Source organism: Sus scrofa, chromosome 7 (genome assembly GCF_054392235.1).
Source record: "Sus scrofa isolate SSC_HxYL_T2T_F1_AM1 chromosome 7, Sscrofa_HxYL_maternal_Yorkshire_Landrace_v2.0, whole genome shotgun sequence".
Classification (NCBI taxonomy): Eukaryota; Metazoa; Chordata; class Mammalia; order Artiodactyla; family Suidae; genus Sus; species Sus scrofa.
This window is the reverse complement of record NC_139389.1, coordinates 108,063,302-108,089,705: the sequence shown is the minus strand read 5'-3', so window position 1 is coordinate 108,089,705 and position 26,404 is coordinate 108,063,302. Positions and strand designations below refer to the sequence as shown.

Genomic DNA, 26,404 nt, shown 5'->3' with positions numbered 1-26,404 from the left:
TCCAGATGAAGGAACAAGACAAAATCCCAGAACAACTAAATGAATTGGTGACAGGCAATCTACATGAAAAAGAGTTTAGAGTAATGAGAGTTCCTGCTGTGGTGCAGTGGAAATGAATCTGACTAGTATCCATGAGGATGCAGGTTCCATCCTTGACCACGTTCAGTGGGTCAGAGATCTGGCATTGCTGTGAGCTGTGGTGTAGGCTGCAGATGCAGCTCTGATTCAACCCCTAGGCTGGGAACTTCCACATGCCAGAGGTACAGCCCTAAAAGAGGGAAAAAAAAAAAAAAGACAATAGAGTAATGATAGTAAGGATGACCTAAGATCTCAAGAAAAAAATGGAGGCAAAGATCAATTAATTACAAGAAATATTTAACAAAGAAATAGAAGATTTAACAACAGAGAAAGATGAAAAATACAACAACTGAAATGAAAAATACACTAGAAGGAATCAAAAGCAGAATCCATGAGGCAGAGGAATGAATAAGTGAGATGGAAAACAGGCTGGTAGAAACCACTAACACAGAACAGAATAAAGAAAAAAGGATGAAGGGAGTTCCCTTTGTGGCTCAATGGTTAATGAACCCAACTTTGATCCCTGGCCTCGCTCAGTGGGTTAAGGATCCAGTATTGCCATGAACTGTGGTGTAGGTAGCAGATGTGGCTTGGATCTGGTGTTGCTGTGGTGTAGGCCAGCAGCTGTAGCTCTGATTCGACCCCTAGCCTGGGAACTTCCATATGCGGCAAAATGCAGCCCAAAAAAGAAAAAGAAAAGAGAAAAGGATGAAAAGAAATTAGTATAACCTACGAGACCTCTGGTACAACATTAAATACACCAACATTTGCATTATTGGGGTCCCAGAAGAAGAAGAGAGAGAGAAAGGTCCTGAGAAAAATATTTGAAGAGATAATAGCCAAAAACTTCCCTAACATGGGAAAGGGAAACAATAATTCAAGCTGGGGAAGACTAGTGAGTCCCATATAGGATAAACCCAAGGATGAGCACCCTGAGACACATATTAATCAAAATGACCAAATTTAAAGACAAAGAGAAAACATTAAAAGCAACCAGGGAAAAGCAACAAAAAACATACAAAGGACCCTCAGAAGGTTATCAGCAGATTTCTCAGCTGAAACTATATAGGCCAGAAGGGAGTGGCAGGATATATTTAAAGTGATGAAAGGGAAAATCTACAACCAAGAATATTCTACACAGAAAGGCCTTTGTTTGTATTTGACAGAGAAATCAAATTCTTTAAGACAATCAAAAGCTAAGAGAGTTCAGGACCACCAAACCAGCTTTATAACAAATGCTAAAGGAATTTCCTTAGGCAGGAAAAAAAGGCCACATCTGGAAACAAAATTCAAATAAGAAGCTTCACTGGTAAAAGAAAACATAAGTAAAGGTAGGATATCATCCACACACAAATATGATATCAAAACCAACAATCAGGAGGAGTTCCCACTGTGGCACAATGGGATAAGTGATGTCTCTGCAGCTCTAGGATGCAGGTTAGCATCCTGCACACAGTAGGTTAAAGGATCTGCCATTGCTGCACCTGCAGCATGGGTTGCAACTGTAGCTCGGATCTGATACCTGGACCAGCAACTCCATATGCCATTACGCAGCCAAACAAGAAACAAAACAACAACAAAAGCAATCATGAGACAAGAAGAGTATGACTACAGGATACTGGAAAGGCATTTAAAATTGAGACAGCAACTTCAAACAATCTTGTATATAAATAGATTGCTATATCAACACTCATACTAATCACAAACCAAAAATCTACAATAGATTCAAAAATAAGAAAAAGCAACCCAAACACAAAATAAAGATAGTCATCAAACCACAAGAGAAGAGAACAAAAGAGGAAGGGAACAAAAAAGACCAACAAAAACAAACCCAAAGAAATAACAAAATAGCAATAAGAACATACATAGCAATAATTACTTAAAATGTAAATGGATTAAATGCTCCAACTAAGTTACAGTATGGCTGAATAGATATAAAAACAAGATCCACATATATGCTGTCTACAGTATACCCACTTCAGATCCTAGGGACATATACAGACTGAAAGTAATAGGATGGAAGAAGATATTCCAGACAAATAGAAATATAAAAAAAACTGAAGTACCAATCCTCAAATCAGACAGATCAGACTTTAAAATAAAAAAGGTTATAAGAAACAAAGAAGGATTCTACATAATGACCAAAGGATCAATCCAAGAAGAAGATATAACAATTGTAAATATATATGCACTCAACATAGGAGCACTTCAATATATAATGCAACTGATAACAGCCAGGAAAGGAGAATAACACAATTATAGTGGGGGACTTTAACACCCCACTTTCAGCAATGGACAGGTCATACAGACAGAAAATCAATAAGGAAACACAGGCCTTAAATGGTGCTTTAGATCAGAAAGACTTAATTAATATTTATATAACATTCCATCCCAAAGCAGCAGAATATACATTCTTCTCAAGCACTCATGGAATATTCTCCAGGATAGATCACATTTTGGGCCACAAATCAAGCCTCAATTAATTTAAGGAAACTGAAATTGTATCAAGCAACTTTTCCAATCACAATTCTATAAGATTAGAAATCACCTACAAGAAAAAACTGTGAGAAACATAAACATGTGGAGACTATACAATATGCTACTGAACAACCAATGGATCACTGAAGAAATCAAAGAAAAATTTAAAAATACCTAAAGACAAATGAAAACAAAAACACAATGATTTGAAACCTATGGGACACACACAGCAAAAGCAGTTCTAAGAAGGAAGTTTATGGCAATACAACCTTACCTCAGGAAACAAGAAAAATATCAAATAAACAACCTAAACTTATACCTAAAGCAACTAGCGAAAGAAAAACAAAGAAAACCCAAAGTTAGTGGAAGGAAAGAAATAATAAAGGTTACGGCAGAAATAAAGGAAATAGAGATGAAGAAAACAATAGAAAGGGTCAAAGAACAAGCTTTTATTTGAACAGCTTTTGCTTGATCTTTGAAAAGATAAAAAAATTAATAAGTCTTTAGCCAAACTCATCAAGAAAAAAAAGGAGAGGGCTAAAATTAATAAAATTAGAAATGAAAAAGGAGAAGTTACAAATGACATCACAGAAATACAAAGGATCAAAGTAGACTACTTACTGAAAGCAATTATATGCCAATAAATGGACAACCTAGGAGAAATGCACAAATTCTTACAAAGGTACAACCTTTCAAGATTGATCAAGAAAGAAATGGGAAATAAGAACAGAACAATTACAAGCACTGAAATTGAAGCTTTGATTAAAAATTTCCAAAAAAAAAAAAAAAGTCTAGGACTGGATGGTTTCACAGGCAAATTCTATCAAATATTTAGAGAAGGGATAATACCTATCTTTGTGAAACTATTCCAAAAAACTGCAGAGAAAGGAACACTCACAAACTCATTCTACGAGGCCACCATCGCCCTGAAACCAAAACCAGAAAAAAACAAATCACAAAAAAGAAAACGACGGGCCAATATCACTGATGAATATAGATGCAAAAATACTCAACAAAATATTAGCAAACAGAATCCAACAATTCATGAAGAGGATCATACACCATGATCAAGTGGGATTTATCTAAGGTATGCAAGGATTTTTCAATATCCGCAAATCAACAGGTATGATAGATCACATTAACAGATTGAATAAGCACCATACGAACATCTCAATAGACGCAAAAAATTTTTTTCCTTTTCTTTTTCTTTTCTTTTCTTTCTTTCCTTTTTTTGTGGCTGCACCTACAAAATACGGAAGTTCCCAGGCTAGAGGTTGAATCAGAGGTTCAGCTGCTGGCCTATACTACAGCCACAGCAATGCAGGATCCAAGCCACATCTGCAATATATGCCACAACTTACAGCAACACTGGATCCTTAACCCACTGAGTGAGGCCAGGGATTCAACCCACATCCTCATGGATACTACATCAGGTTCTTATCTGACTGAGCCACAAGAGGAAATTCCAGAAAAACTTTTGAAGGAATCTAATGCCCATTTATGATTAAAAAAAAAAAAAAAAGTTCCATGGATTTCCCTTCGTGACTCAGTGGTTAACAAATCCGACTAGGAACCATGAGGTTGCAGGTTCGATCCCTGGCCTTGCTCAGTGGGTTAAGTAAGGATCTGGCATTGATTGCCATGAGCTGTGGTGTAGGTTGCAGATGCGGCTCAGATCCTGCGTTGCTGTGGCTCTGGCGTAGGCTGGCGGCTACAGCTCCGATTAGACCCCTAGCCTGGGAACCTCCATATGCCGTGGGAGCAGTCCTAGAAAAAGCAAAAAGACCAAAAAAAAAGTTCCAGAAAGTGGGCATAGAGGGAACCTACCTCAACATAATAAAAGCCATATATGACAAACCCATAGCAAACACCATTCTCAAGAATGAAAAGCTGAAAGAAATTCTGCTTAGAACAGGAACAAGACAAGGATGCCACTCTCACCATTTTTATTCAACATAATTTTGGGAATCCTGGCCATGGCAATCAGAGAAGAAAAAGAAATAAAAGGAATCCAAATTAGAAAAGAAGTAACACTGTCTATGTTTATAGATTACATGGTACTGTATATGCTATACACAGAAAGTCCTAAAGATGCCACTAGAAAACTGTTAGAGCTCATCAATGAATTTGGAAAAGTTGGTGGATAGAAAATTAATACACAGGAGATCCCATTGTGGCGCAGTGGAAACGAATCCAACTGGGAACCATGAGGTTGTGGGTTCGATCCCTGGCCTCACTCAGTGGGCTAAGGATGCAGCGTTGCCATGAGCTGTGGTGTAGGTCACAGATGCTGCTCAGATCTGGTGTTGCTGTGGCTCTGGTGTGGGCTGGCAGCAACAGCTCTGATTGGACCCCTATGGACTGGGGACCTCCACATGCCATGGGTGCAGCCCTAAAAAGACAAAAAGACCAAAAAAAAAGAAAGAAAAAAAAGAAAAAAATTAATACACAGAAATCAAGTCACTTCTATAAACTAACAATGAAAGATGAGAGTGAGAAATTAGGGAAACAATCCCATTTGCCATCACATCAAAAACAATAAAATATATAGGAATAAACCTACCCAAAGAGACAAAAGACCTGTACTCTGAAAACCATAAGACGCTGACAAAAGAAATCAGAGATGACACAAACAGATGGAAAGAAATACCATGCTCTTGGACTGGAAGAATCGAAATTGTCAAAATGACTATACTACCAAAGACAAGCTACAGATTCAATGCAATCCCCATCAAATCACCAATGGCATTTTTCACATAACTAGAAAAATATATTTTAAAGTTTGTTTGGAAACACAAAAGACCAAGAAAGCCAAAGCAACCATGAAAAAGAAAAATGGAGCTGGAGGAAGGCTTGAGACTATACTACAAAGCTACAGTCATCAAAACAGTATGGTACTGGCACAAAAACAGAAATATAAATCAGTGCAACAGGATAGAAAGCCCAGAAATAAACCTGCCCACCCATGGTCAATTAATCTATGACAAAGGAGGCAAAAATATACAGTGGAGAAAAGCCAGTCCCTTCAATAAGTGGTGCTGGGAAAACTGGATAGCTACACGTAAAATGAAATTAGAATATTCCCTAACACCATACACAAAAATAAACTCAAAATGGATTAAAGACCTAAATATAAGACTGGGTGCCATAACACTCTTAGAGGAAAACCAAGCTAAACACTCTCTGACATAAAACACAGAAATTTCTCTTCTCAAATCCACCTTCTAGAATAATGACAATAAAAATAAACAAATGGGACCCAATTAAACTTAAAAGTTTTTGCACAGCAAAGGATACCCTAGACAAAATGAAAAGACAACCCACAGCATGGGAGAAAATATTTGCAAATGAAGCAACTGACAGGGATTAATTTCCAAAATATACAAACTAAACATGAAGCTAAATTTAAAAAAAAATACAAAAAACATCAGAAGGCCTAAATAGACAGTTCTCAAAAAAAAACTACAGCTGGCCCCAAAACACTTGAAATGATGCTCAACATCACTAATCATTGGAGAAATGCGGATGTAAACTACAATAAGGTATCACCTCACACCAGTCAGAATGGCCATCATCAAAAAGTCAATAAACAATAAACACTGGAGAGGATACAGAGAAAAAGGAACCTTCCTACACTGTTGGTGGGAATGTAAATTGGCATTACCACTGTGGAAAACAGGATGGAAATTCCTCAAAAAACTAAAAATAAAACTACCATATGATCCAGCAATCCCACTCCAGGGCATATATCTAGAAACTCTGACAAAGAATGGGTATATATACATATGTAATGGAATCACTTTGTTGTACAGCAGAAATTATCACATTATAAATTAACCACACTTCAATAAAACTTTTAAAAAATAAAAAATAAAAATGAAAGATGGAGTTCCTGCCATGGCACAATAGATCAGCAGTGTCTCTACAGCCCCAGGACACAGCTTTGGTTCCTGGCCTGGCACAGCGGATTAAAGGATCTGGTATTGCTGCAGCTGCAGCATAGGTAGCAACTATCACTTGGATCTGATCTGTGGCCCAGTAACTCCATATGCTATGGGGTGGCAAAAAAAGAAACAGAAAAAATTTTTAATTTTTTTAATTAAAAAAATTTTTAAAGTAAAAGAGAACAAGGGATAGAAAACAAGGAGACTAAGCATTCTAGAAAAAGTACATCATTAAGTACAGAATGTAATACAAAGGAAGAAATTAATCAAACAATGGGAGGAAAAAAGATGAACAAAATTAAAAGTTGGTTCTTAAGTCTCTGGCAAACCTGACTGAGCAAAAAAGAGAGATATTAAAAAAAAAAAAGCAAAAGGAGTTCCCGTCATGGCTCAGCGGTTAACGAATCTGACTGGCATCCATGAGGATGGAGGTTCAATCCCTGGCCTTGCTCACTGGGTGAAGGATCTGGCTTGCTGTGAGCTGTGGTGTAGGTCGCAGAGACGGTCCTGCATTGCTGTGGCTGTGGTGCAGGCCAGTAGCTACAGCTCTGATTTGACCCCTGCCTGGGAACCTCCATATGCTGTGAGTGCGGCCCTAAAATGCAAAAATAAAAAATAACATAAAAATTTTAAAAAGAGCAAAATATAGAATAAATAAGTGGAGGGATGGATGGACTGAGGGTTTGGGATTGGCATATGCACACTGTGGTATGGCATGGCCAACAGGGACCTGCTGTACAGCACAGGGAATTCTATCCTATATTCTGCGATGATCTATATGGCAAAATAATCTGAAAAAGAATGGATGTGCGTACATGTGTAACTGAATCATTTTGCTGTATATCAGAAACTATCAAAACACTGTAAATCAACTATACTTCAATAAAACTTCTTAAAATGAAAAAAAAAGAATAAGGGGGAATAACAGATACCACAGAGATTTTAAAAATAAAATATTATAAGTATATAGTAATAAGTTTGAAAATCTAGACAAAGTATGCATTTCTATAAAAAACAAAAGTACCAAAACTGTCATAAAAAGAAGCAGAAGTTTTGAAAAGACCAATAACAATTTTAAACATTAAAAAGCTAATCAAAGAGATTTACCCTCTCTCTCCTCCCCTAAGGCTCTAAGCCTAGATAAATTACAAGTGAGTTCTACCAAGCTTTCAAGGAACAGATAGATATTCCTTGTTATACAAGTTGTTTCGAAAACCACAAAAAGGAGACACTGCCACCATATTTTATGAAACTAGAATAACCTTGATGCCATAACCAGATAAGGAGCCCGCTTTACTTTGCACACAGATTTGAAAATCCTAGATACAATATTAGATCTCTGAAAGCCAATGGTGTATAATTATCATGGTCAAAAACGGCATATTCCAGGAACATAAGGATTGTTTAACAACAGAAAAATCTATATGTGTAAATCATTTATTAGTGGATTAAAGGGGGAAAATCATATTATTACAGAAAAGTACAGAAAAAGCACTTGATAAAGTTCTATATGTCAGTAAAAACTCTCAACTAAGGATTAAAGTGAAATTCCTTACATGATAAAAGCTACATATCAAAAAGCTTTAACAAATACCATACTTAATGGAGGAATTAATTTATTTGAGCAAATACTCATTGATTACCTTCTATGTAATCAATAGTGAAAGAAACATTCTTTCACTTGCTTTGGATAGATCAGTGAACAAAACAAAGATCCCTACCTTCATGGAATTTACATCTATTGGTGGGAGACAGATGGTAAATAATAAATACGATAAATAAATAAATAATACAGTATAGTATATTTAGGAGGTAACAATTACTAAGGAAAAAGAAAAAGCTGAGCTTGGTAAGGAGTATTAGGATGTGTGTATATATGTGTGCAGGACATTTATTTTAAATAAGGTGGTCAAGTTGGCCCAATTAGTAAGGTAACATTAAAAGTATTCTTGGGTGTTCCCATTGTGGCTCAGAGGAAATGAATCCATGAGGACACAGGTTTGATCCTTAGCCTCACTCAGTGGGCGTTATCATGCGCTGTGGTGTAGGTCACAGACGTGGCTCAGATGCCGAGTTGCTGTGACTTTGGTATAGGCCAGTGGCTACATCTCCGATTCCACTCCTAGCCTGGGAACCTCCATAAGCCGCTGGTGCGGCTCTAAAAGACAAAAAGACAGAAAAAAAAACCAAAAAAAAAAACTTACCCTAATATTACATTTTCTCAAATAAGAAAACTTCATTCATGGAAAGTAATACACTTATGTACCATTAAAAAAAGATGCTGGAGTTCCCGTCGTGGCGCAGTGGTTAATGAATCCGACTAGGAACCATGAGGTGGCGGGTTCGGTCCCTGCCCTTACTCAGTGGGTTAAGGATCTGGCATTGCCGTGAGCTGTGGTGTAGGTCGCAGACCTGGCTCGGATCTTTCGTTGCTGTGGCTCTGGCTTAGGCTGGGGGCTACAGTTCTGATTCGACCCCTAGCCTGGGAACCTCCATATGCCATGGGAGCGGCCCAAAGAAATAGCAAAAAGACAAAAAAAAAAAAAGAAAAAAAAGATGCAGTCAATTATATCACACCATCATATTTCATAATACAAAACTATGAAAAAAGTGTCCAATTTCTGATTTTTCAAAGAAGTCAGAAATCTATGTTATGATGTAAAATATCATTTCATGACATTGGAAGCTAATTTTTTAAAATTAAAAACATTTGTGGGACTGTATTTATGTATTTCTAGAGGGACCCCGAACTGGAAGTTTGCTCTCTCTAATTACTAGTTTTGATTCTTTATTTGATAATTCTCAGAGTTCATCCTTCCAGAATTATTTAGGGCTGGTTATTCCTTTACCTGAATATAAATCTAGATTCCAGAATTTTTTACTTTCCTTGGTTTTCAGCTAAACATCTGTGGAATAAAGTAAGGAAAGCAGAGGGGAAAACTTTTTTAAAGAGTAGCATTTAATCTCATGGTTGAGGGCAGGCATGGTTTCCTCATCGTTTCAATGTCTGTCCACTTACATAGTAATGGAATCACGAAAAGAAGAAAACTAGTTAAACTTATTTTTACAAACATCTCAACAGGCAGGAAAATCACATACTTTGCTAAACAGCTTTGGCGGGGTCTGTAACCAATCAACAACATTCCTTTTTAAACTACTAGTTAGAACTACCAAGTATGTAAGCATGACAGTGCTCACTGTAAGAGTTGAGGAGCATCACTAGGTAAAATCATTAATTCATTAAGAGCTTTGATTGGATAGATTGCTGATAGATTTCATGACCAAGACAGCAGTATTTCTCAAAGTGTTGTGGGGCGCCCTTCGATTTTAGATTCACTTGAAATGCATATTCCTGAACCCCATTATATAAAAAATTCATAATCTGCACTCCGATTTAGGCCAAAGTCATACCTATGCATACTGAAATTTGAGAAACACTACCCTAATATACTCTATCTAGAGAGGGTTTTACAATGTCACTAATAACTGAACTGACAGGCATTCAGAAGGCAACCTGAGCACATCACAGGTTACAAATACGGCACTCAGTGTTACACATATTCCTCTGGTAACCAACACACACACACCCCATCTCACCAGGGGGACTTTACTTCTCTGTAAAAAGATATCCTTATTCACACTCTGCCCTCCATCGCCTTTCCCACTCTAGAGCGCTCTTTTTCGAGAATTTTCTGCTCTGTGCCCTCCCCTTTCTCTGCCAGAGTCTCTCCACATTAAACCAACCTCCAACCCGACCCAGGCCGTCCTTCACCCCAGACCACCCGGTGCCACGGCTTCTCTTTTCCCTCAGGCCTCTGAATCCACCGAGCTAGCATCCGGCTCCCTTCCACTGTTCGAGGATCATCCCCACCATCCACTCTCCGCCGTTTCCCTTTTTCATTTCCAATCTTCTCTCGGCTTTGGCTACGAGGCCTGGAGGGTACTCACCATTCCGGCGGTTGCTACTGTCACTGCTCTGGTTGCTAGGGCCCCGCCGGGGTCAGTGCGCACGCGCACTTCTCGGAGCTCGCCGCGGATCTCTACCCCGGCAGCGATCTTTTCTCTCCGCCCTCAGGGTGGCGCGAGCGGGGCATTGTGGGACTGCGCGACCTTCGCCTGGGTCCTCCCGCTCCACGGCTGCCTGCTTCCCAGAGACTGCAGGGCAGCTACTGGTGACGTCAGGAGGGCTCGGCAGCTTAACTTCGTAGAGAGGTCAAGAGATGGCTTTTTCTGTTGTGAAAGTAATTTCAGCTAATCTAGAGTGACGTACCTGCCTACATTTTAAAACTTTAAAACCTCCCAGTAACAATTGCCCCTCCCATGAAGGAACTTTAAAAATCCATTGCCCTTGCAGATTGCCCTTCCCGTTTCTTGACTCCTTGCTGTCATTCACTTGGCCGTCTGACTGAGAATACCTGGACGCGGCTGAATTTCTTCAGTTAGCTTCCCCCAACCCCTTAAGGCGGCCGAAAGCATGAAATGTTGGTTTTACATAACCAAGGTTTCCTTTTTTTACCCCCAACTATCAAATTAGCCAAAAATCGTAAAAATACCCAGAGTTGCTAGGGGTATGGAGAAGGGGGGACACATACATACACTGCTGTTTGTAATTGATAAGCCTTTCCCGAGGCTGTTGGCAATAATGTTTTAAAAGCTTTAAAAACTTTTGCACTTCTATGACCCTGCAGTTCCACTTCTGGGACTTCATCCTGAAGAAATAATCAGACAAATGCACAGAGATATACATTCAGAGTTTTAATAGCAGAAAGAAAACCCAATGTCAACAAAAGAGAAGAGGTATTATTAAGCATCCAAAAAGTGAAATAAATACTTCCATTTAAAATGTTGCCGAGGGAGTTCTCTGATGGCCTAGCTGGTTGAGGCTCCTGTGTTCTCTCCACTGTGGCTCTGGTTGCCGCTGTGAGGCCTAGGTTCAATCCCTGGCCCAGGAATTCCCATATGCTGCCTGTGTGGCAAAAAAGGGAGAAAAAAATACAAAATAAATAAAAATTAACTGTTGCTGGAATGCATCTATTCACATGCAAAGATAGTCATGATGTATTAAAATGCAAGTTACCAAACAAAATGGTATCATCCTCTTAAAAATTACACATAGCACACCATATATACGTAACTGAAAGGATATCATGAGTGTTTAATGGCTGTTATGGACTGAATTGTGTCCCCTCAAAATTAAGGTTAAATGAGACCATAAGTCTGGGGCTCTAATCCAATAAGGACTACTGTCCTTATAGGAACAGGAAAAGACACTGGGAATGGTATGCAAAAAGAAAAGGCCGTGGGAGGACACAGTGGGAAGGTGGTCATCTGTAAGCCAAGAACAGAGGCCTCACCAAAAACCAAGCCTATCTGTTCCTTGATCTTGCATTTCTAGCCTCTAGAACTGTGAGAACAAACTTCTGCTAAGCACCCAGTCTGTGGTATTTTTATGACTTGCAACACGAGCCAACTAATACAATGATTATTTTGCTTGTCTGTTTTCTTTTTTGGTTTTGCCTGAGGTATGTGGAAGTTCCCAGGTCAGGGACTGAATCTGCACCACAGCAGTGACCCAAGCCACTGCAGTGACAACACCAGATCCTTAACCTAATTTATCTTCCTGTGCTCTGTGAGATGCTACATCACCATAAGCAGAGCCCTTCCAAGGCCTGCCATCCTTGCTCATGATAAAAAGGAAATGGGCACTGGCGTTTTCAAAGGGCATACACCTTTCCCGATAGGCTGGATCCAAGGGGTCTTCCATTGTTTCTTTAACATCATATACTCCTGAATCAGTGACAGAGATTTTGTCTAGGTTAAAAGGCAGTCCTGACAGGATTAATCTACCACATGTACGGGCAGTAGTTGTGTTAGAGATGCAGTCACTGATGCTCACAACTGCAGCTGTATTTGGGAGAAACCTTGCCACAGAAACACCCACTCTGACTTTTTGCCAGAACCAGTCGCTCCCATGTTTGGACCTTTGACCTGGAGATTGAACAAAAAGAAGACAAATAGTTCCCTTCGTGGTGCAGCAGAAATGAATCCCACTAGGAGCCATGAGGTTTCAGGTTCGATCCCTGGCCTCACTCAGTGGGTGAAGGATCCGGTGTTACTGTGAACTGTGGTGTAAGTTGCAGACAAGGTTCAGATCTGGCATTGCTGTGGTTCTGGTGTAGGCTGGCAGCTGTAGCTCCCATTAAGCTCCTAGCCTGGGAATCTCCATATGCTGCTGGTGCGGCCCTAAAAAGACAAAAGACAAAAAAAACTGATTTGAAAATTGGTAAGACTAAATCCTATATCTCCAGGATTCTTTTATACATCATACAAAGATATTATATAATTATATAATTTTTAAAAAGATACTATATAATTATGACTATATTCCCCACAATGTACACTTCACACCTGTGATTCATTTATCTTACAACTAGAAGTTTTCACTCCTTAATCTTCCTCACCTATTTCTCCTCCTCCCTCTCCCCCTTGGAAAACACCTGCTTGTTCTCTGTATCTATGATTCTGTTTCTGTTTTGCTATGTTTGCTCACTTTTTTTTAAGTTTTAAGTATAGTTGATTTACAGTGTTTTGATAATTTCTGCTGTACAACAAAGTGATTCAGTTATACATACACACACATCCATTCTTTTTCAGATTCCTTTGCATATAGACCATCACAGAGTATAGGGTAGAGTTCCCTGTGCTATACAGCAGTTCCCCATTGGCTAGACATTCTATATACCACAGTGTGCATATGGCAGTCCCAAACCCTCAATCCACCCCTTTACCTACCTGTCCCCTTTGGTAACCATAAGTTTGTTTTCAAAATCTATGCATCTGCTTCTGTTCTGCATAAATTCATTTGTATGCTTTTTTTAGATTCTACATATAAGTGATATCATATGATGTTTGTCTTCCTAGGTCTGACTTACTTCACTTAGTACGATAATCTCTAGGTCCATCCTTGTTGCTGCAAATGTTATCATTTCGCTCTTTTATATAGCTGAGTAATACTCCATTGTATATATGCACTGCATCTTCTTTATCCATTCTGCTGTCAATAGATACCTAGGTTGTTTCCATGTCTTGACTGCTGTAAATAGTGCTGCAATGAACACTGGGGTGCATATATCTTTTCAAATTATGGTTTTCTCGGCCTAGACACCCAGGAGTGGGATTGGTGGATAATATGGTAGTTTTTTGTTTGTTTGTTTGTTTTTTGGTTTTTTTTTTTTTTAGTTTTTTGAGGAAACTTAATACTGTTTTCCATAGTGGTTGTACCAATTTACATTCCTACCAACAGTGACCCAAGCTGCTGCAGCTGAATTCTTAACCCACTGAGCCACGGCGGAAACTCCTTCTTATCTATTTGATGACAGCCTTTCCAACAGGTATGAGGTGCTAACACACTGTGGTTTTCATTTGCCAAATGAGTCCATTTTAAATACATTTCTCTCTACCATTCCACTTACCTTTGAGTGACTTTGCACAAATGTAGCTGTTTCCTCAAAGTAATCTAAATTTAAGTCTTTTATGATTGGAGGTAGATCTTCATAGCCAAAATATGGCAAAGCCAGAGTAGCAAAACCTTGACAAGACAGGAGACTCACTCAAGATTCACTTAACCCTTCATCATGAAACATGTCAAAGTTAAACCAGGAAAAGGACTATCTCTACAGGAGAGTAGTTTAATCCTGGATTATATGACAGAACATTTAATGGACTATGATACTCAGCTAACATTTTCTAAACCAAATTCTAGTTGTATAATTTATCTTTTTTGTTTTTTAAACATTTGCCTATCTGCTTTGAGAAGAAATACCCGTTTTGGTCAAATGGGTTTATTGTTGTGGGTGAAATAGACAAACAGGCTATGCTGAAGTTGTAAACATATAAAAGTTTTTATATTTTTCCCTCCATGAGGAAATCACTAGGAAATGGAAAAAATTATGAAAATTAGCTTCCAAGAAGTGGAAAGTGTTTTGGTTCGAAGTCTAAGTCCTGGAAAATTTAAGTAAATAGTTCTACAGGCTTTGTGAAAGTATAATATCTCATTAAAAAAAAAAAGATCCTGGAGCTCCCTTGTGTTGCAGTAGGTTAAGGATCCAGCCTTGTCACTGCAGTGCCTCGGGTTGCTGCTGTACCATGGGTTCAATCCCTGGCCAGGAGAACTTTCACATGGTGTGGGAGTGGCCAAAAAAACCCTGAGAATTTCTGTTTATTTTGTTTCTTTAACTTAATCCCCAGTATGGAAATTTTCTAGGGTCTTATAGGCTATTTCCAAAAAATCCCACTCTCTACTCCCCAGCTACAAAAACGTTAAATCTCTCATTTAAAAGGCTCTTAATTGTTCCTAAGGATCCTGAAGGTGAGAGTAGGGGACAAGCCAGTCTGGGCTTTTAAAAACCAATTTCTCTCATTGATTTGCTCACTCAGCCTGTATTTATAAAGGTCAGAGTTTAGAGAGCTCAAAGACTTTGCACCCTGATTTTAGCATCACCTAGCTGTGTGATTTGGTTAAAACACTTTAGGCCTTGGTTTCCTCATTTATACTATAAACAGACTGTTCTCTGATCTATGAAATAAGCAACACAACAGTTTTCTCATCATGGTGAAAGTCTCCAAGGTATTAGAGTATATCAGACAACAACAAAAGGTCATCCTATCTTAACATGAAGGCAGTGCAAAAAAGTGATCAATATGGTGTGACTTCAGTCATTTTAGGGCTTGAACAGATACCACTGATAGATAAAATTTGTATCCAATATTCTTGCCATTTTTTTTTCAAGAAATGATAATGAGAAAGTTTAAACAAAACTCTGCTTTCTGGAGTTCCCATCGTGGCTCAGTGGTTAACAAATCTGACTAGGAACCTTGAGGTTGCGGGTTCAATCCCTGGCCTTGCTCAGTGAGTTAATGATCCGGCATTGCCATGAGCTGTTGTGTAGGTCACAGACGAGTCTCAGATCCCACGTTGCTGTGGCTCTGGCGTAGGCTGGTGGCTAGAGCTCTGGTTGGACCCATAGCCTGGGAACCTCCATGTGCCGCAGGAGCGACCCTAGAAAAGGCAAAAAGACAAAATAACAACAACAACAACAACAAAATCTCTGCCTAGCAGAGAAAGGCAAACAAGCATTTAAAGCTACAAACTGTATAGCAATTTTAAGTTTACTAAGAGCAAACCTGCAAGGTATATGCTTGCAAGCAATAGCTTCTATAGACTAGGAGTTAGGATGGGCAGCTGGCAGAAGAGAGGTATCCAAGCAGATTAAATTTAAATATCCTGGCCATCACTTAGGGGAATGAATGTCCCATCTGATGTCTAGGCAACAAAATAAAGGAATTAAGACACTCGTGTTATTTTCAGTTGATAAATCAGCTAGCAAAGCCAATTTCATAAATCCATTCCCTAAATTTACAGCAAGGCCCTCTGCATAAAAGGCCTCACATACCAGGGGGCAGAGAAGCTGTGCAGGCGGCTGGTTAGCAGACCAGTGGGGCGAGTGTATTGTTTTGCTTCTAAACTGCTTCTCTGTGTGCTCTCAAACATGTGCAGTGCTTATAATAAACTATGTATTTTATAGAGTCTGTTTCTTCATAAAATTCTTACTTACAATGCAGATAAGATCTAGGAGCTCTGCATCCAGCCACTAGCCTCTGATGGTTCAGCTGCTAGGATTCATGGTTTTCACCCAGGCTGCTCAGTTTCATCTCCTGGGCAGGAACTAAGATCTTGCTTCAAGTCATCATTCACTGCTGTCTCCTGGAGATCATTCGGAGAATATAAGGCTGACTCCTAGTTTTAGAAAACAGCTCAAAGAATTTTGAATCTGCTACTCGTATCCACCATCCAGTGGCCATGAATATTGGATTTTGTGCATCTTTGCACATGCCATCTGAAAAAAACAGAATGCCTTCCACAATATTTCATCTTCCCTGTGTTCAAAGACCATTTAAAATAAATGTAGACAATACCTTAGTCATGATACTTTGAAAGAATTAAGAAGTCTTTGTGGTTTCCAGTTGGCTGAAATTTGTAACAAGTTGATACAAATATTTTTAAATGACCAATGGTTGACAAAAACATGTACTTGCTTTCAAAATGGTTCATTGCAGAGATCCCGTCATGGCTCAGTGGCTAGCAAATCCGACTAGGAACCATGAGGTTGCAGGTTCGATCCTTGGCCTTGCTCAGTGGGTTAAGGATCCGGTGTTGCCGTGAGCTATGGCGTGGGTTGCAGACACGGCTTGGATCCGGAGTTGCTGTGGCTCTGGCGTAGGCTGGCAGCTACAGCTCCAATTCAACCCCTAGCCTGGGAACCTCCATGTGCCGCAGGAGGGACCCAAGAAATGGCAAAAAGCCAAAAAGCCAAAAAAAAAAAAAAAAGCTTCATTGGCCTATCTCACCTTGATGGAAGTCACAGGCATTAGGTGTACAAAGGAAAGAACAATGGGCTGAATTTGGTTTTATTTTCTGATTTTTGTTTTATTTTTTTGAAAATATCTCCAATTAAGTATCTTTAAGCTTCAACTTCTTTGAACCACTATGCTTCAAGGAAAAATTACTGACAGCCATTTAAAAATAAAAATCAATATGTTAAAAATGGTCACATTTCTTTTTTCTTTCTTTCTTTTTTTTTTTTTTTTTTTTGCTTTTTAGGGCCAAACCCTTGACATATGAAAGTTTCCAGGCTAGGCGTTGAATCAGACCTACAGCTACAGCTGCCAGACTACACCACAACCACAGCAATGAGGGATCTGAGCCATGCGTGTAACCTATACCACAGCTCATGGCAATGTTGGATCCCCGACCCACTGAGCAAGGCTTGGGATCAAACCCGCATCTTCATGGATACTAGTCAGATTCATTTCCACTGAGCCACAAGAGGAACTCCTTCTCATCTTATTTTTAAATTATTTTATGGTTGCACCTGTGGCATATGGAAGTTCCCGGGCCAGGGAATGAATCCGAGCCACAGCTGCAACCTGCACCAGGGATCGAACCCCCACCACCACAGCAAGCCAGGTCACTGCAGTCAGGATCTTAACCCACTGCACTACAACAAGAACTACTATTTCTTTCTTTCTCTTTCTTCCTTTCCTTCCTTTCCTTTCTTTCTTTCTGTCTGTCTGTCTGTCTTTTGAGGGCTGCACCTGTGGCATACGGAGGTTCCCAGGCTAGAGGTCCAATCGGAGCTGTAGCCACCAGCCTACACCACAGCCACAGCAATGCCAGATCTGAGCTGCATTTGCGACCTACACCACAGCTCACGGCAACGCTGGATCCTTAACCCACTTAGGGAGGCCAGGGATCAAACCCACAACCTCATGATTCCTAGGCAGATTTGTTTCCACCGCGCCATGATGGGAACTCCAGGAACTGCTATTTCTTATCATTTTAAATCTGAACTCTCCAATTTGACTTATGGAGCCTCCATTATGTGACCCCCAACTTCACTTTGACTGACCGGTACATCAGGCAGCTCTGCACTATTGGATCTTATTTCAACCTGAAAAGCAGTAGAGCCAAAGGAACCGTGAAGGCCATGGACTTCAGAGGTAGACTGCCTCAGTGCTTACATCAGCCAGATATATTTCTTAACCCTCCAGGGTCACAATTTAATAATCTAAAATAATAAGAGCTAGTATTTGAGAGTTTAGATATGTTAAGTGCTTTACTTGGATTATCTAATCACAACAGCCCAATGTAGTTTCTGTTATTATCATTATAATTATCCCCACTTTATAGATGAGGAGTTAACTTTTTAGCCCTTACTTTTCTCACCATCCTGGCCACTTTCCTTATAATTTCTTTCTATGATCTCCTATTCCAAAGGAATCTCTAGAACAGCAGGACCACCTGGGAGTGAGTTAAAGCAGAGGCTCCAAGGATTCAAATCACAGAAAATTATAATACATAGTGAATAACTACCCTCAACACATATTTATACCAAATGGTCAAAATTACCTCTAAGGAATCCTTTTCAATAGTTAAGATCTAATCGGTATTTACTTGGATAGACACAAATGCTGAAAGACAGCCCAGCAAACCAAGTGATGTGTCTCAGAAAAATGTTCTTGTACTTGGAGAAGACCCTCCATTCTGGTCTCATGACTCTAGACAGTGCCCAGTACAAGGCAGTGGATTGATATGACTGACCTCAGTCCTTCGCAGGAGGAAGGTAACAGGAACAGATGGTGCTGGGAAGAAGTCTAATTTGTCAGGTAAATCCTGACATCAAAAGATTGTGTCGAAAATCTGCTGGCATCAAGGAATGTCTCTAGGCAGCCAAGAACTGAGATTGTTTTTTGGTTTTTGTTTTTTGTCTTTTCTAGGGCTGCATTCGTGGCATGTGGAGGTTCCAAGGCTAGGAGTCTACACCACAGCCACCAGCCTACACCACAGCTACAGCAATGCGGGATCCAAGCTGCATCTGCGACCTACACCACAGCTCACAGCAATGCCAGATCCTTAACCCACTGAGTGAGGCCAGGGATCAAACCCACAACCTCATGGTTCCTAGTTGGATTCTTTAACCACTGAGCCACGACGGGAACTCCAAGAACTGAGATTGTGAATCCAGATGGTAAATGCAGAGGAAGTATATCAACCATATGTAGCAATAAACTGTTTTGCTTACAACAAATTTGGTCATAAAGGATTCGATTTTACTTTGTAACATATCCTTTACAAATTCAAAATTTGTAAAGTTTGAATTTATCAGTAAGGAGTAATTGAGGTCTAGGGCTTCATTCATAAAATAAAAGCAAAGCTTATGATACTAAGTATGTCAGTGCCCCCCAATCTTCAGAGTAGGGTTCAGAGTCTATTCCTTAAGGGACTTGAGTGGGCAGGTTCCCAAGATTCAGACATGGTCAGTTAGGGCCCAAATATAGTATATGAGACTCTTAGCGGTAGAGAAGCTCAGCCCTTGGAATGAGGACACAAGGCCAAAGCTAGGGCAGCAATTGAGAGTTGAGCAGGCACTTCTTCTTACATTTTTCCTGCTTAAGGTTAAGACTGGTCCTATAGGTAAGATCAAAGTTAAGCCTATACCTTGGGAAAAGTTCAGGGAGGAAGGGGATGGACCCAGCAGTGAAGAAGGTAGGACTGCTAAGGCTGAGAATGCAATAGGTCCTGACAAGGAAACCAAGATGATTGCTTTGTCACAAAAAGATTCCTAGGTGCTCTGGAAAACCCAATTCATGTTTTATGAATATGATTTTTATTAATAGTATATGGTTTATGGTTACAATGTTACAATTTGCTGGGCTTGACAGATTTTTTACCATTGAGATGTTTATGGAAGAAAGTTTGGATTTGCTGCCATGCATCTACCTGTGCCCTTGAGTGAGCCTTTGGCTCACCTCCATAGAAGATCGGTTGGTCCAAAACTGCATGCACAGAGGCTCTACAAAGAGGAAAATAAGGTGGGTCAATGCAATGACCAGTTCCTGGGTAGTAGATTATCTGGGGTCTGTCTTTCCCATGAGCTTGTAACCGTTCAGAGGCTACATGAGCATAGAATTCACTCTTCCAGTTATGATCATCCATGCCAACAATAAACAGGAAGGGGCCCTGGGCCTTCTCCAATGGAATAAGACTTTGTTGGTTGGGTTTCTCCAGTGGATTGTTCCAAATATCCATCAAATTTAAAAAGCCTGACTCATTGATTGTATATTTCCACGGGTCACTGCTGAGATGAGGAATAATCATATCCTTATAACGCAGAGGAGCTATTGTGTTGGCCACACAGGCATTGATAACTACAGTGGCTGTGATGCCCTTCAAGAAAGAGGCCATTGAGAGGCACAGGTCACCTCCTTTGGAGAAGCCAAGAAGTCCAACACTAGGGCCTTTCACCTGATGAAGAGAGAGAGAGAGAGGACATGACTAGAGTTCAATAAATAGAGAACTTTAACTGTGATTTGACATTCTCTAGGCAGCTTTCTAAAATTCCATTTGCTTTCCTTCCTTATGCAACAATCCACAAAGTTCAAATGTATCTTCTAAAAAGCAAATCGGGGAGTTCCCATCATGGCTCAGCAGAAATGAACCTGATTACTATCCATGAGGACGCAGCTTGGATCCCTGGCCTTGCTCAGTGGGTTAAGGATCTGGCGTCGCTGTGAGCTGTGATATAGGTCACTGATGCAGCTCGAATCTGGCATGGAGGTGGCTGGGGTGTAGGCCAGCGGCTACAGCTCCAATTCGACCCCTAACCTGGGAACCTCCATAAGCCATGGGTATGGCCCTAAATAGACCAAAAAAAAAAAAAAAAAAAAAGGGAAATTGATTAATCTCCTAGTACAAAGACCCTCCACTAATATTTATGGCAATGGGGTCAAGACTATACACAGAGGCCCACATACCCTATACTTAATTATTTAAAAGTTATGAATATTTAAAAGTTAAATAAAATATATTATTTTTTCGTATCTTGATAAATATACCTCCATAACAACTTATAGGTTCAGGTTCAAATTTTAAATATTGCAACTCCTTGAAGTTCTGCAAGAGAACATGGCATGGGGGAGAGCCAGCCCCTGGTCCCAGTCCCTGGTCCTTGGCCAACTCTCTTCTTTCTATCCCTGGCTCCATTATGCATCTTGAGGGCCCTCTCACAGACATGTGTGAACACACCAGCCTTTATGTTTAAGGCTTAGGTATATTCATATAAATGGTCTTGGAGAAGAGGCATAGGGCCTGGAAGCAGGATCAGAGCTGACTGGCAGACAATTCTAGGGTTCCAGATCCAAAGGGCATGTTAGGAAGGGCTCCTGGGTTCCAGGTAGACACATTCACTAGGTCCCTCAAACTCTATACCCTGTGGGCAAGGATGCAGCCAAAGAAAGGCCAGAGTATGGTTATCTAAAACAAAAGGTCCAGAGCAGAAGCCCCTTGTGCTTAGGTATAAGGGCAGAACTGACAGTATGGGGTCTTCTTGTTCCTGGGACCTGATCTCCCATAAATAAACAAATCATCACAGTTTAAGATCATACAGGTTTTAGCAGTTCTGCTGAGACCAGTCCCTGAATTCTAACAGAGTGAGAACTTGCAGAACATCTTATTCTTTTAACATTACAATTTTTGGGTTTAAGTCTAGATGTGGCAAAGAGTATGTATTCCATTTATAATCATGCCAAACTAGCTTAATTAATTTTTGCAGTCTCAGAAAAGGAATTCTTGACAAAAACATAGTATCATTAACATACTTAAAATTAATGAGTCCTTAATATCATCAAACACACAGCCCCTATTCAAATGTCACCAGTTGTCTCAAAAATCTCTTCCAACGTTTTCCTTTATACATTTACATTAAACTTATACATGAGAAAAACTGAATCCCAGAAAGGGTAACTGCCTTATTCAGTATTATAAGGCCACTTAGTGGTAGATGCAGAATGAGAACTTAAGGTTAGTAACTTTTGAGTCCAGCTCTTTGAATTCTGGTCAAGAATTAATGGGAACTAAACAGTTGAGTCCTTAGGGGTTAGAGGGAGAGAGGTAAAAATGAAAATAATAATCCTAACAACTTTTGAATGAGCCTTTGTGTCTCATGGCAGATTTCCACCCCTGAGTGTCCTGGTAGATCTTTTGGTTCTAGCCCTGTGTCTGCTCTACCCTCTTTCCTCCGCATTCAGGCAAGCACAAGAACATACCTTCGAATGCTGTAACATAAAGTCCACAGCTTCTTCAAAGTAGTCCAGGCTCACATCATTCAAATATTCAGGGAGGTCTTCAAATCTAAAATAAGCCAGGGCAAGCACAGCAAATCCACGTCCGGCCAGGAGGCTGGCCCTGTATTCACAAAGGCCACCGCCACTTCCAAACAGATCGATGATTCCAGGGAAGGGTCCTGTGTCTAGAGAGCACCACAAAAATCATAAGGCATTTTAGACTCTCAAAAGACATTCTTTTTTTTTTTTTTTTTGGCCACACCCATGGCAAGCAGAAGTTCCAGGCCAGGGATCACATCTGCACCACAGAAGTGACAACACCAGATCCTTAACCTGCTAAGCCACCAGGAAACACTTCAAAGGGCTTTTTTTTTTTTTTTTTTTTTGCTTTTTAGGGCCACACTGGTGGCATACGGAGATTCCCAGGCTAGGAGTCGAATCGGAGCTATAGCTGCCAGGCTACGCCACAGCCACAGCAACACAGGATCTGAGCTGTGTCTTCGACCTACACCACAGCTCACGGCAACACCAGATCCTTAACCCACTGAGCGAGGCCAGGGATCGAACGCACAACCTCATGGTTCTTAGGCAGATTCGTTTCCGCCCCACCACAATGGGAACTCCTCAAAAGGCATTCTTGGGAGTTCCCGTCGTGGCGCAGTGGTTAACGAATCCGACTAGGAACCATGAGGTTGCGGGTTCGGTCCCTGCCCTTGCTCAGTGGGTTAACGATCCGGCGTTGCCGTGAGCTGTGGTGTAGGTTGCAGACGCGGCTCGGATCCTGAGTTGCTGTGGCTCTGGCATAGGCTGGCAGCTACAGCTCCGATTAGACCCCTAGCCTGGGAACCTCCATATGCCGCGGGAGCGGCCCAAGAAATGGCAAAAAGACAAAAAAAAGAAAAGAAAAAGAACGCCATCCCTGAATGTGCCATGTGCTCTTTGGCCCCTGAAAATGGTATACACTATTCTCCTCCTCTCTCCACCTTTTTTTGACTTGGTTGCATCATCAAGCTTCAAATCTAAGTTTAGATCTCCTTTTCTGGAAGCCATCCCAGATCCTGCCTAAGGCTGAGTTGAATTAGATAGCCTTTTATATGTTCCCACCAGCATCCTGGGTCTGTATTTCCCCTTTCATAGCATTTGCCACACTTGCAGATCCCAATACAGTTGCCTGTATCCTGTATTAGGCAGTAGTTGCAGTGAGGCCCATGTCTGATTTTGCCAACTATCGCCCCTTGTATGTAGCAGAGACCTGGGCTTTATAAGTATTTGTTAAATGAGAGAACTTTTCTGCATTATTTACAAAAAGCTGTTCAGTCAGAAAACAACAAATTTTAAATGGATCACATAGTAGATACTAAAAAAGTTAACACAAGATTGACTTGATTTAAATATCAGGTACCATAACTGGGCAGTGAAACATTTTTTTTTAATGAAAGTCTTTAGAAGATTCTTATTGAGTCAGTCAGTATGATATTTATTGAGCTCCCATTATATCCCTGTGTGAAGCCTCTAGGAATATGGAGATATAAAGATGCATAAGACCAAATTCCAGGTCCAGAAGTTTACAATTGAGTGTGAAGTGACTAGTAAGTTATGAACTGCTGAAGCAGTGAAAGAACAAAGCAGGGCCTCTTGTTTTGGAGAATAATCACAGAATTCAGTTAGGGATTCTGTGCGCAGTGGCAACTCCCATTATTTCTATACAGCAGATGTTTCAGTCAGGAAATTTGTGTGTGTGGATTTTTGTTTTTGTTTTTGTTTTTTTTTGCTTTTTAGGGCCACACATGTGGAATATGGAGGTTCCCAGGCTAGGGGTCAAATCGGAGGTGTAGCTGCTGGCCTACACCACAGCCACAGCAACACCAGATCCAAGCCATGTCTGTGAACTACAACGTAGCTCATGGCAATACCTGGTCCTTAACCCACTGAATGAGGCCAGGGATCAAACCAGAAACCTCATGGTTCCCAGTTGGATTCATTTTTGCTTCACCACAATGGGAACTCCTCAGTCAGGAATTTGCTTGGGGGTGTTTCAGGTGTCTTGCTTATAGGCCACTTTTACATAGAAAGTACCTTGTTTTTACTTAAACTAAGGATTTTTAACCTCAGCACTACAGGCATTTTAAGTAAGATATTTGTTTGTTCCGGGGCTGTGCTCTGTGGAAGTTCAGCAGCATTCGGGGCTTTACCTGCCAATAGCACCCCTCCCCCAACCGTAACAATCAAAAATGTCCCCAGATATTGCTATGTATCCCCTGACAGGGGTAAAATCATCCCAGGTTGAGAACCACTGACAGACTGTTTATGAGAGGGGGAGGGGATCTTCAGGGAGTTTTTTGTTTTTTAGTGTTATAGGACACTGCCTCTATCTCCAGGTTTGAGTGTCCTTGGAAGTTTGTTGTGAAAGAAGGCAAATATCACTCTTGCACACCAGAAGGCATTGCCTATTGTTGGCATCTTGGAGCTGCATGGCTGGCACAGCTGTTCTCAATAAATACACTTTCTGAGTATGCCGAATGCACTTTTCAGCATACAGCTAAGGAAGTGGCAGTATCTCCAAGAAGTGCCCTGAAATTTAGGGAAGAAATTTCCACCCAGAATCGATGATAGACTCTGGAGCTTAGGGACAAGTTTAGGAAAGTTCCACAACTACGGGGTCCCCAGGCCAGGAAAGGGGCCGCCCAGCCTATCGCGGACTCCAACGGCTTTCCATACCAGCCTGGGAAACTGGCGGCTCACCTGAAGGCAGGAAAAGCGTGGCGCGCACCCGGCCCGCGCGCACCGGCTCGCGCCGAACCCCGGGCGCCAGGAAGTCGCGCTCGTGCACAGCCCGGCCCAGGAGCCGCCCGCCCTCGGGCTCGTGGCCGTCGAACACCTCCAGCTCCACGGCGAAGGGCGTCTGCACGTCCCGCTTCACCAGCCGTAGCAAAGGCTTCTCGGGCTCCAGAGCCCAGAAGAGCCCCATGGGCTCGAGCCCCACGAAGCTGCCGCCCAGCGCGGGCGCGCGCGCCAGGTCCAGCTGGCCGTCGGCGTCGGCGCAGTAGCGCGCGTGGGCCCTGAAGAGCGCGCCCTTCTCGTCGCGCAGAGACGCGCGCAGCGTGACCGGCTGCTCTGGGGCCAGGCCGCGCACAGCGATGCGCACCGGCTCGTCCCAGCAGCAACGACCCGCGGGCTCCAGCGTCACGGTCGCCGCCATCCAGATCCTGGCGGAAAAGGTGAGGCCCAACTCGGCTTGGCAGTCACGGGCTGGGCCCGGCGTCTCTCCACCTCCCGGGGAGGCAGTCTCAGTTGGAACCTTGCGCTATTCCTATTGGGTGGCTGTGGGGATACTTGCTAAACCGCTTTCTGAGGACTCCTAGAGTTTGTGCAGTGCACTATTGCCTGAATGGAAGAAAGTATCAATAAAATAAAAGTTACGGTAATTATTAATCCTGCAATTCAACGTGGAGAGTGTCGAAATAGAGGTGCAGAGACTGTTAGAGCCAAAGGAGTGGGAAAGACAGTGGCAGTTCCAAGAATCTTGAGTTGCTTTTTTGTTTGTTTTTGTTTATTTGTTTTGTCTTTTGTCTTTTCTAGGTCTGCACCTGGAGGTTCCCAGGCTAGAGGACTAATCGGAGCTGTAGCGGCGGGTCTACGCAATAGCCATACCAGATCTGAGCGGCGTCTGTGACCTAGCACCACAGCTCATGGCAACGCTGGATCCTTAACCAACTGAGCAAGGCGAGGGATCTAATGGCAACCTCATGGTTCCTAGTCAGATTAGTTTCCACTGTGCCACGACGGGAACTCCTTTTGTTTTTAAATTCTTTAGTACCCAGGCCAAGGATGAAACCGGTGCCATAGCAGTGACCCAGGCCATAGGGGTGACAATGCTGGATCCTTAACTCACTGAGCTTCCAGAGAACTCCAAAAAGCATCACAGAAGTTCCTGACTTGGCTCAGTGGTATAGGAACCTGACTAGTATCCGTGAGGATGCAGGTTCTATCCCTGGCCTTGCTCAGTGGGTTAAGGATCTGGCCTTGCAGTGAGCGCTGGTGTAGGTCGCTGATGCGCCTCGAATCTAGCATTGCTGCGGCCGTGGCATAGGCTGGCAGTTACAGCTCCTATTTGACCCCTAGCCTGGGAACCTGGGAACTTTCATATGCCACGGTTCTGCTCTAAAAAGCCCCCCTCCCCCCAAAAGCATCCCAGGTGATTGTAATTAAGGGAGTGGGCAGTG

The 26,404-nt window shown here is 41.5% G+C and overlaps 2 protein-coding genes across 2 annotated transcripts in view; both read right to left on the bottom strand.

Annotated features, from left to right (window-relative positions):
• DNAL1 (dynein axonemal light chain 1) overlaps positions 1 to 18,613 on the bottom strand; it is a 55,603-nt gene extending 36,990 nt beyond the window's left edge. The window contains exons 1-4 of the mRNA XM_001926259.6: positions 18,514 to 18,613; positions 13,973 to 14,088; positions 11,093 to 11,209; positions 10,449 to 10,556 (exon numbers count right to left, since the gene is read on the bottom strand). Coding sequence (XP_001926294.3) covers positions 10,449 to 10,556; positions 11,093 to 11,209; positions 13,973 to 14,088; positions 18,514 to 18,613 — 441 coding nt within the window. The remainder of the gene's footprint in view (positions 1 to 10,448; positions 10,557 to 11,092; positions 11,210 to 13,972; positions 14,089 to 18,513) is intronic.
• A 1,090-nt stretch (positions 18,614 to 19,703) lies between these two features.
• Positions 19,704 to 25,448, bottom strand: ACOT6 (acyl-CoA thioesterase 6). The gene is made up of 3 exons (XM_001929018.6): positions 24,924 to 25,448; positions 22,164 to 22,366; positions 19,704 to 20,364 (listed from the first exon to the last, which is right to left on the bottom strand). The coding sequence occupies exons 1-3, from the start codon at positions 25,378 to 25,380 to the stop codon at positions 19,759 to 19,761; spliced, it is 1,266 nt and encodes a 421-aa protein (XP_001929053.1). The 5' UTR covers positions 25,381 to 25,448; the 3' UTR covers positions 19,704 to 19,758.
• Between the last annotated feature and the right edge of the window lie 956 nt (positions 25,449 to 26,404).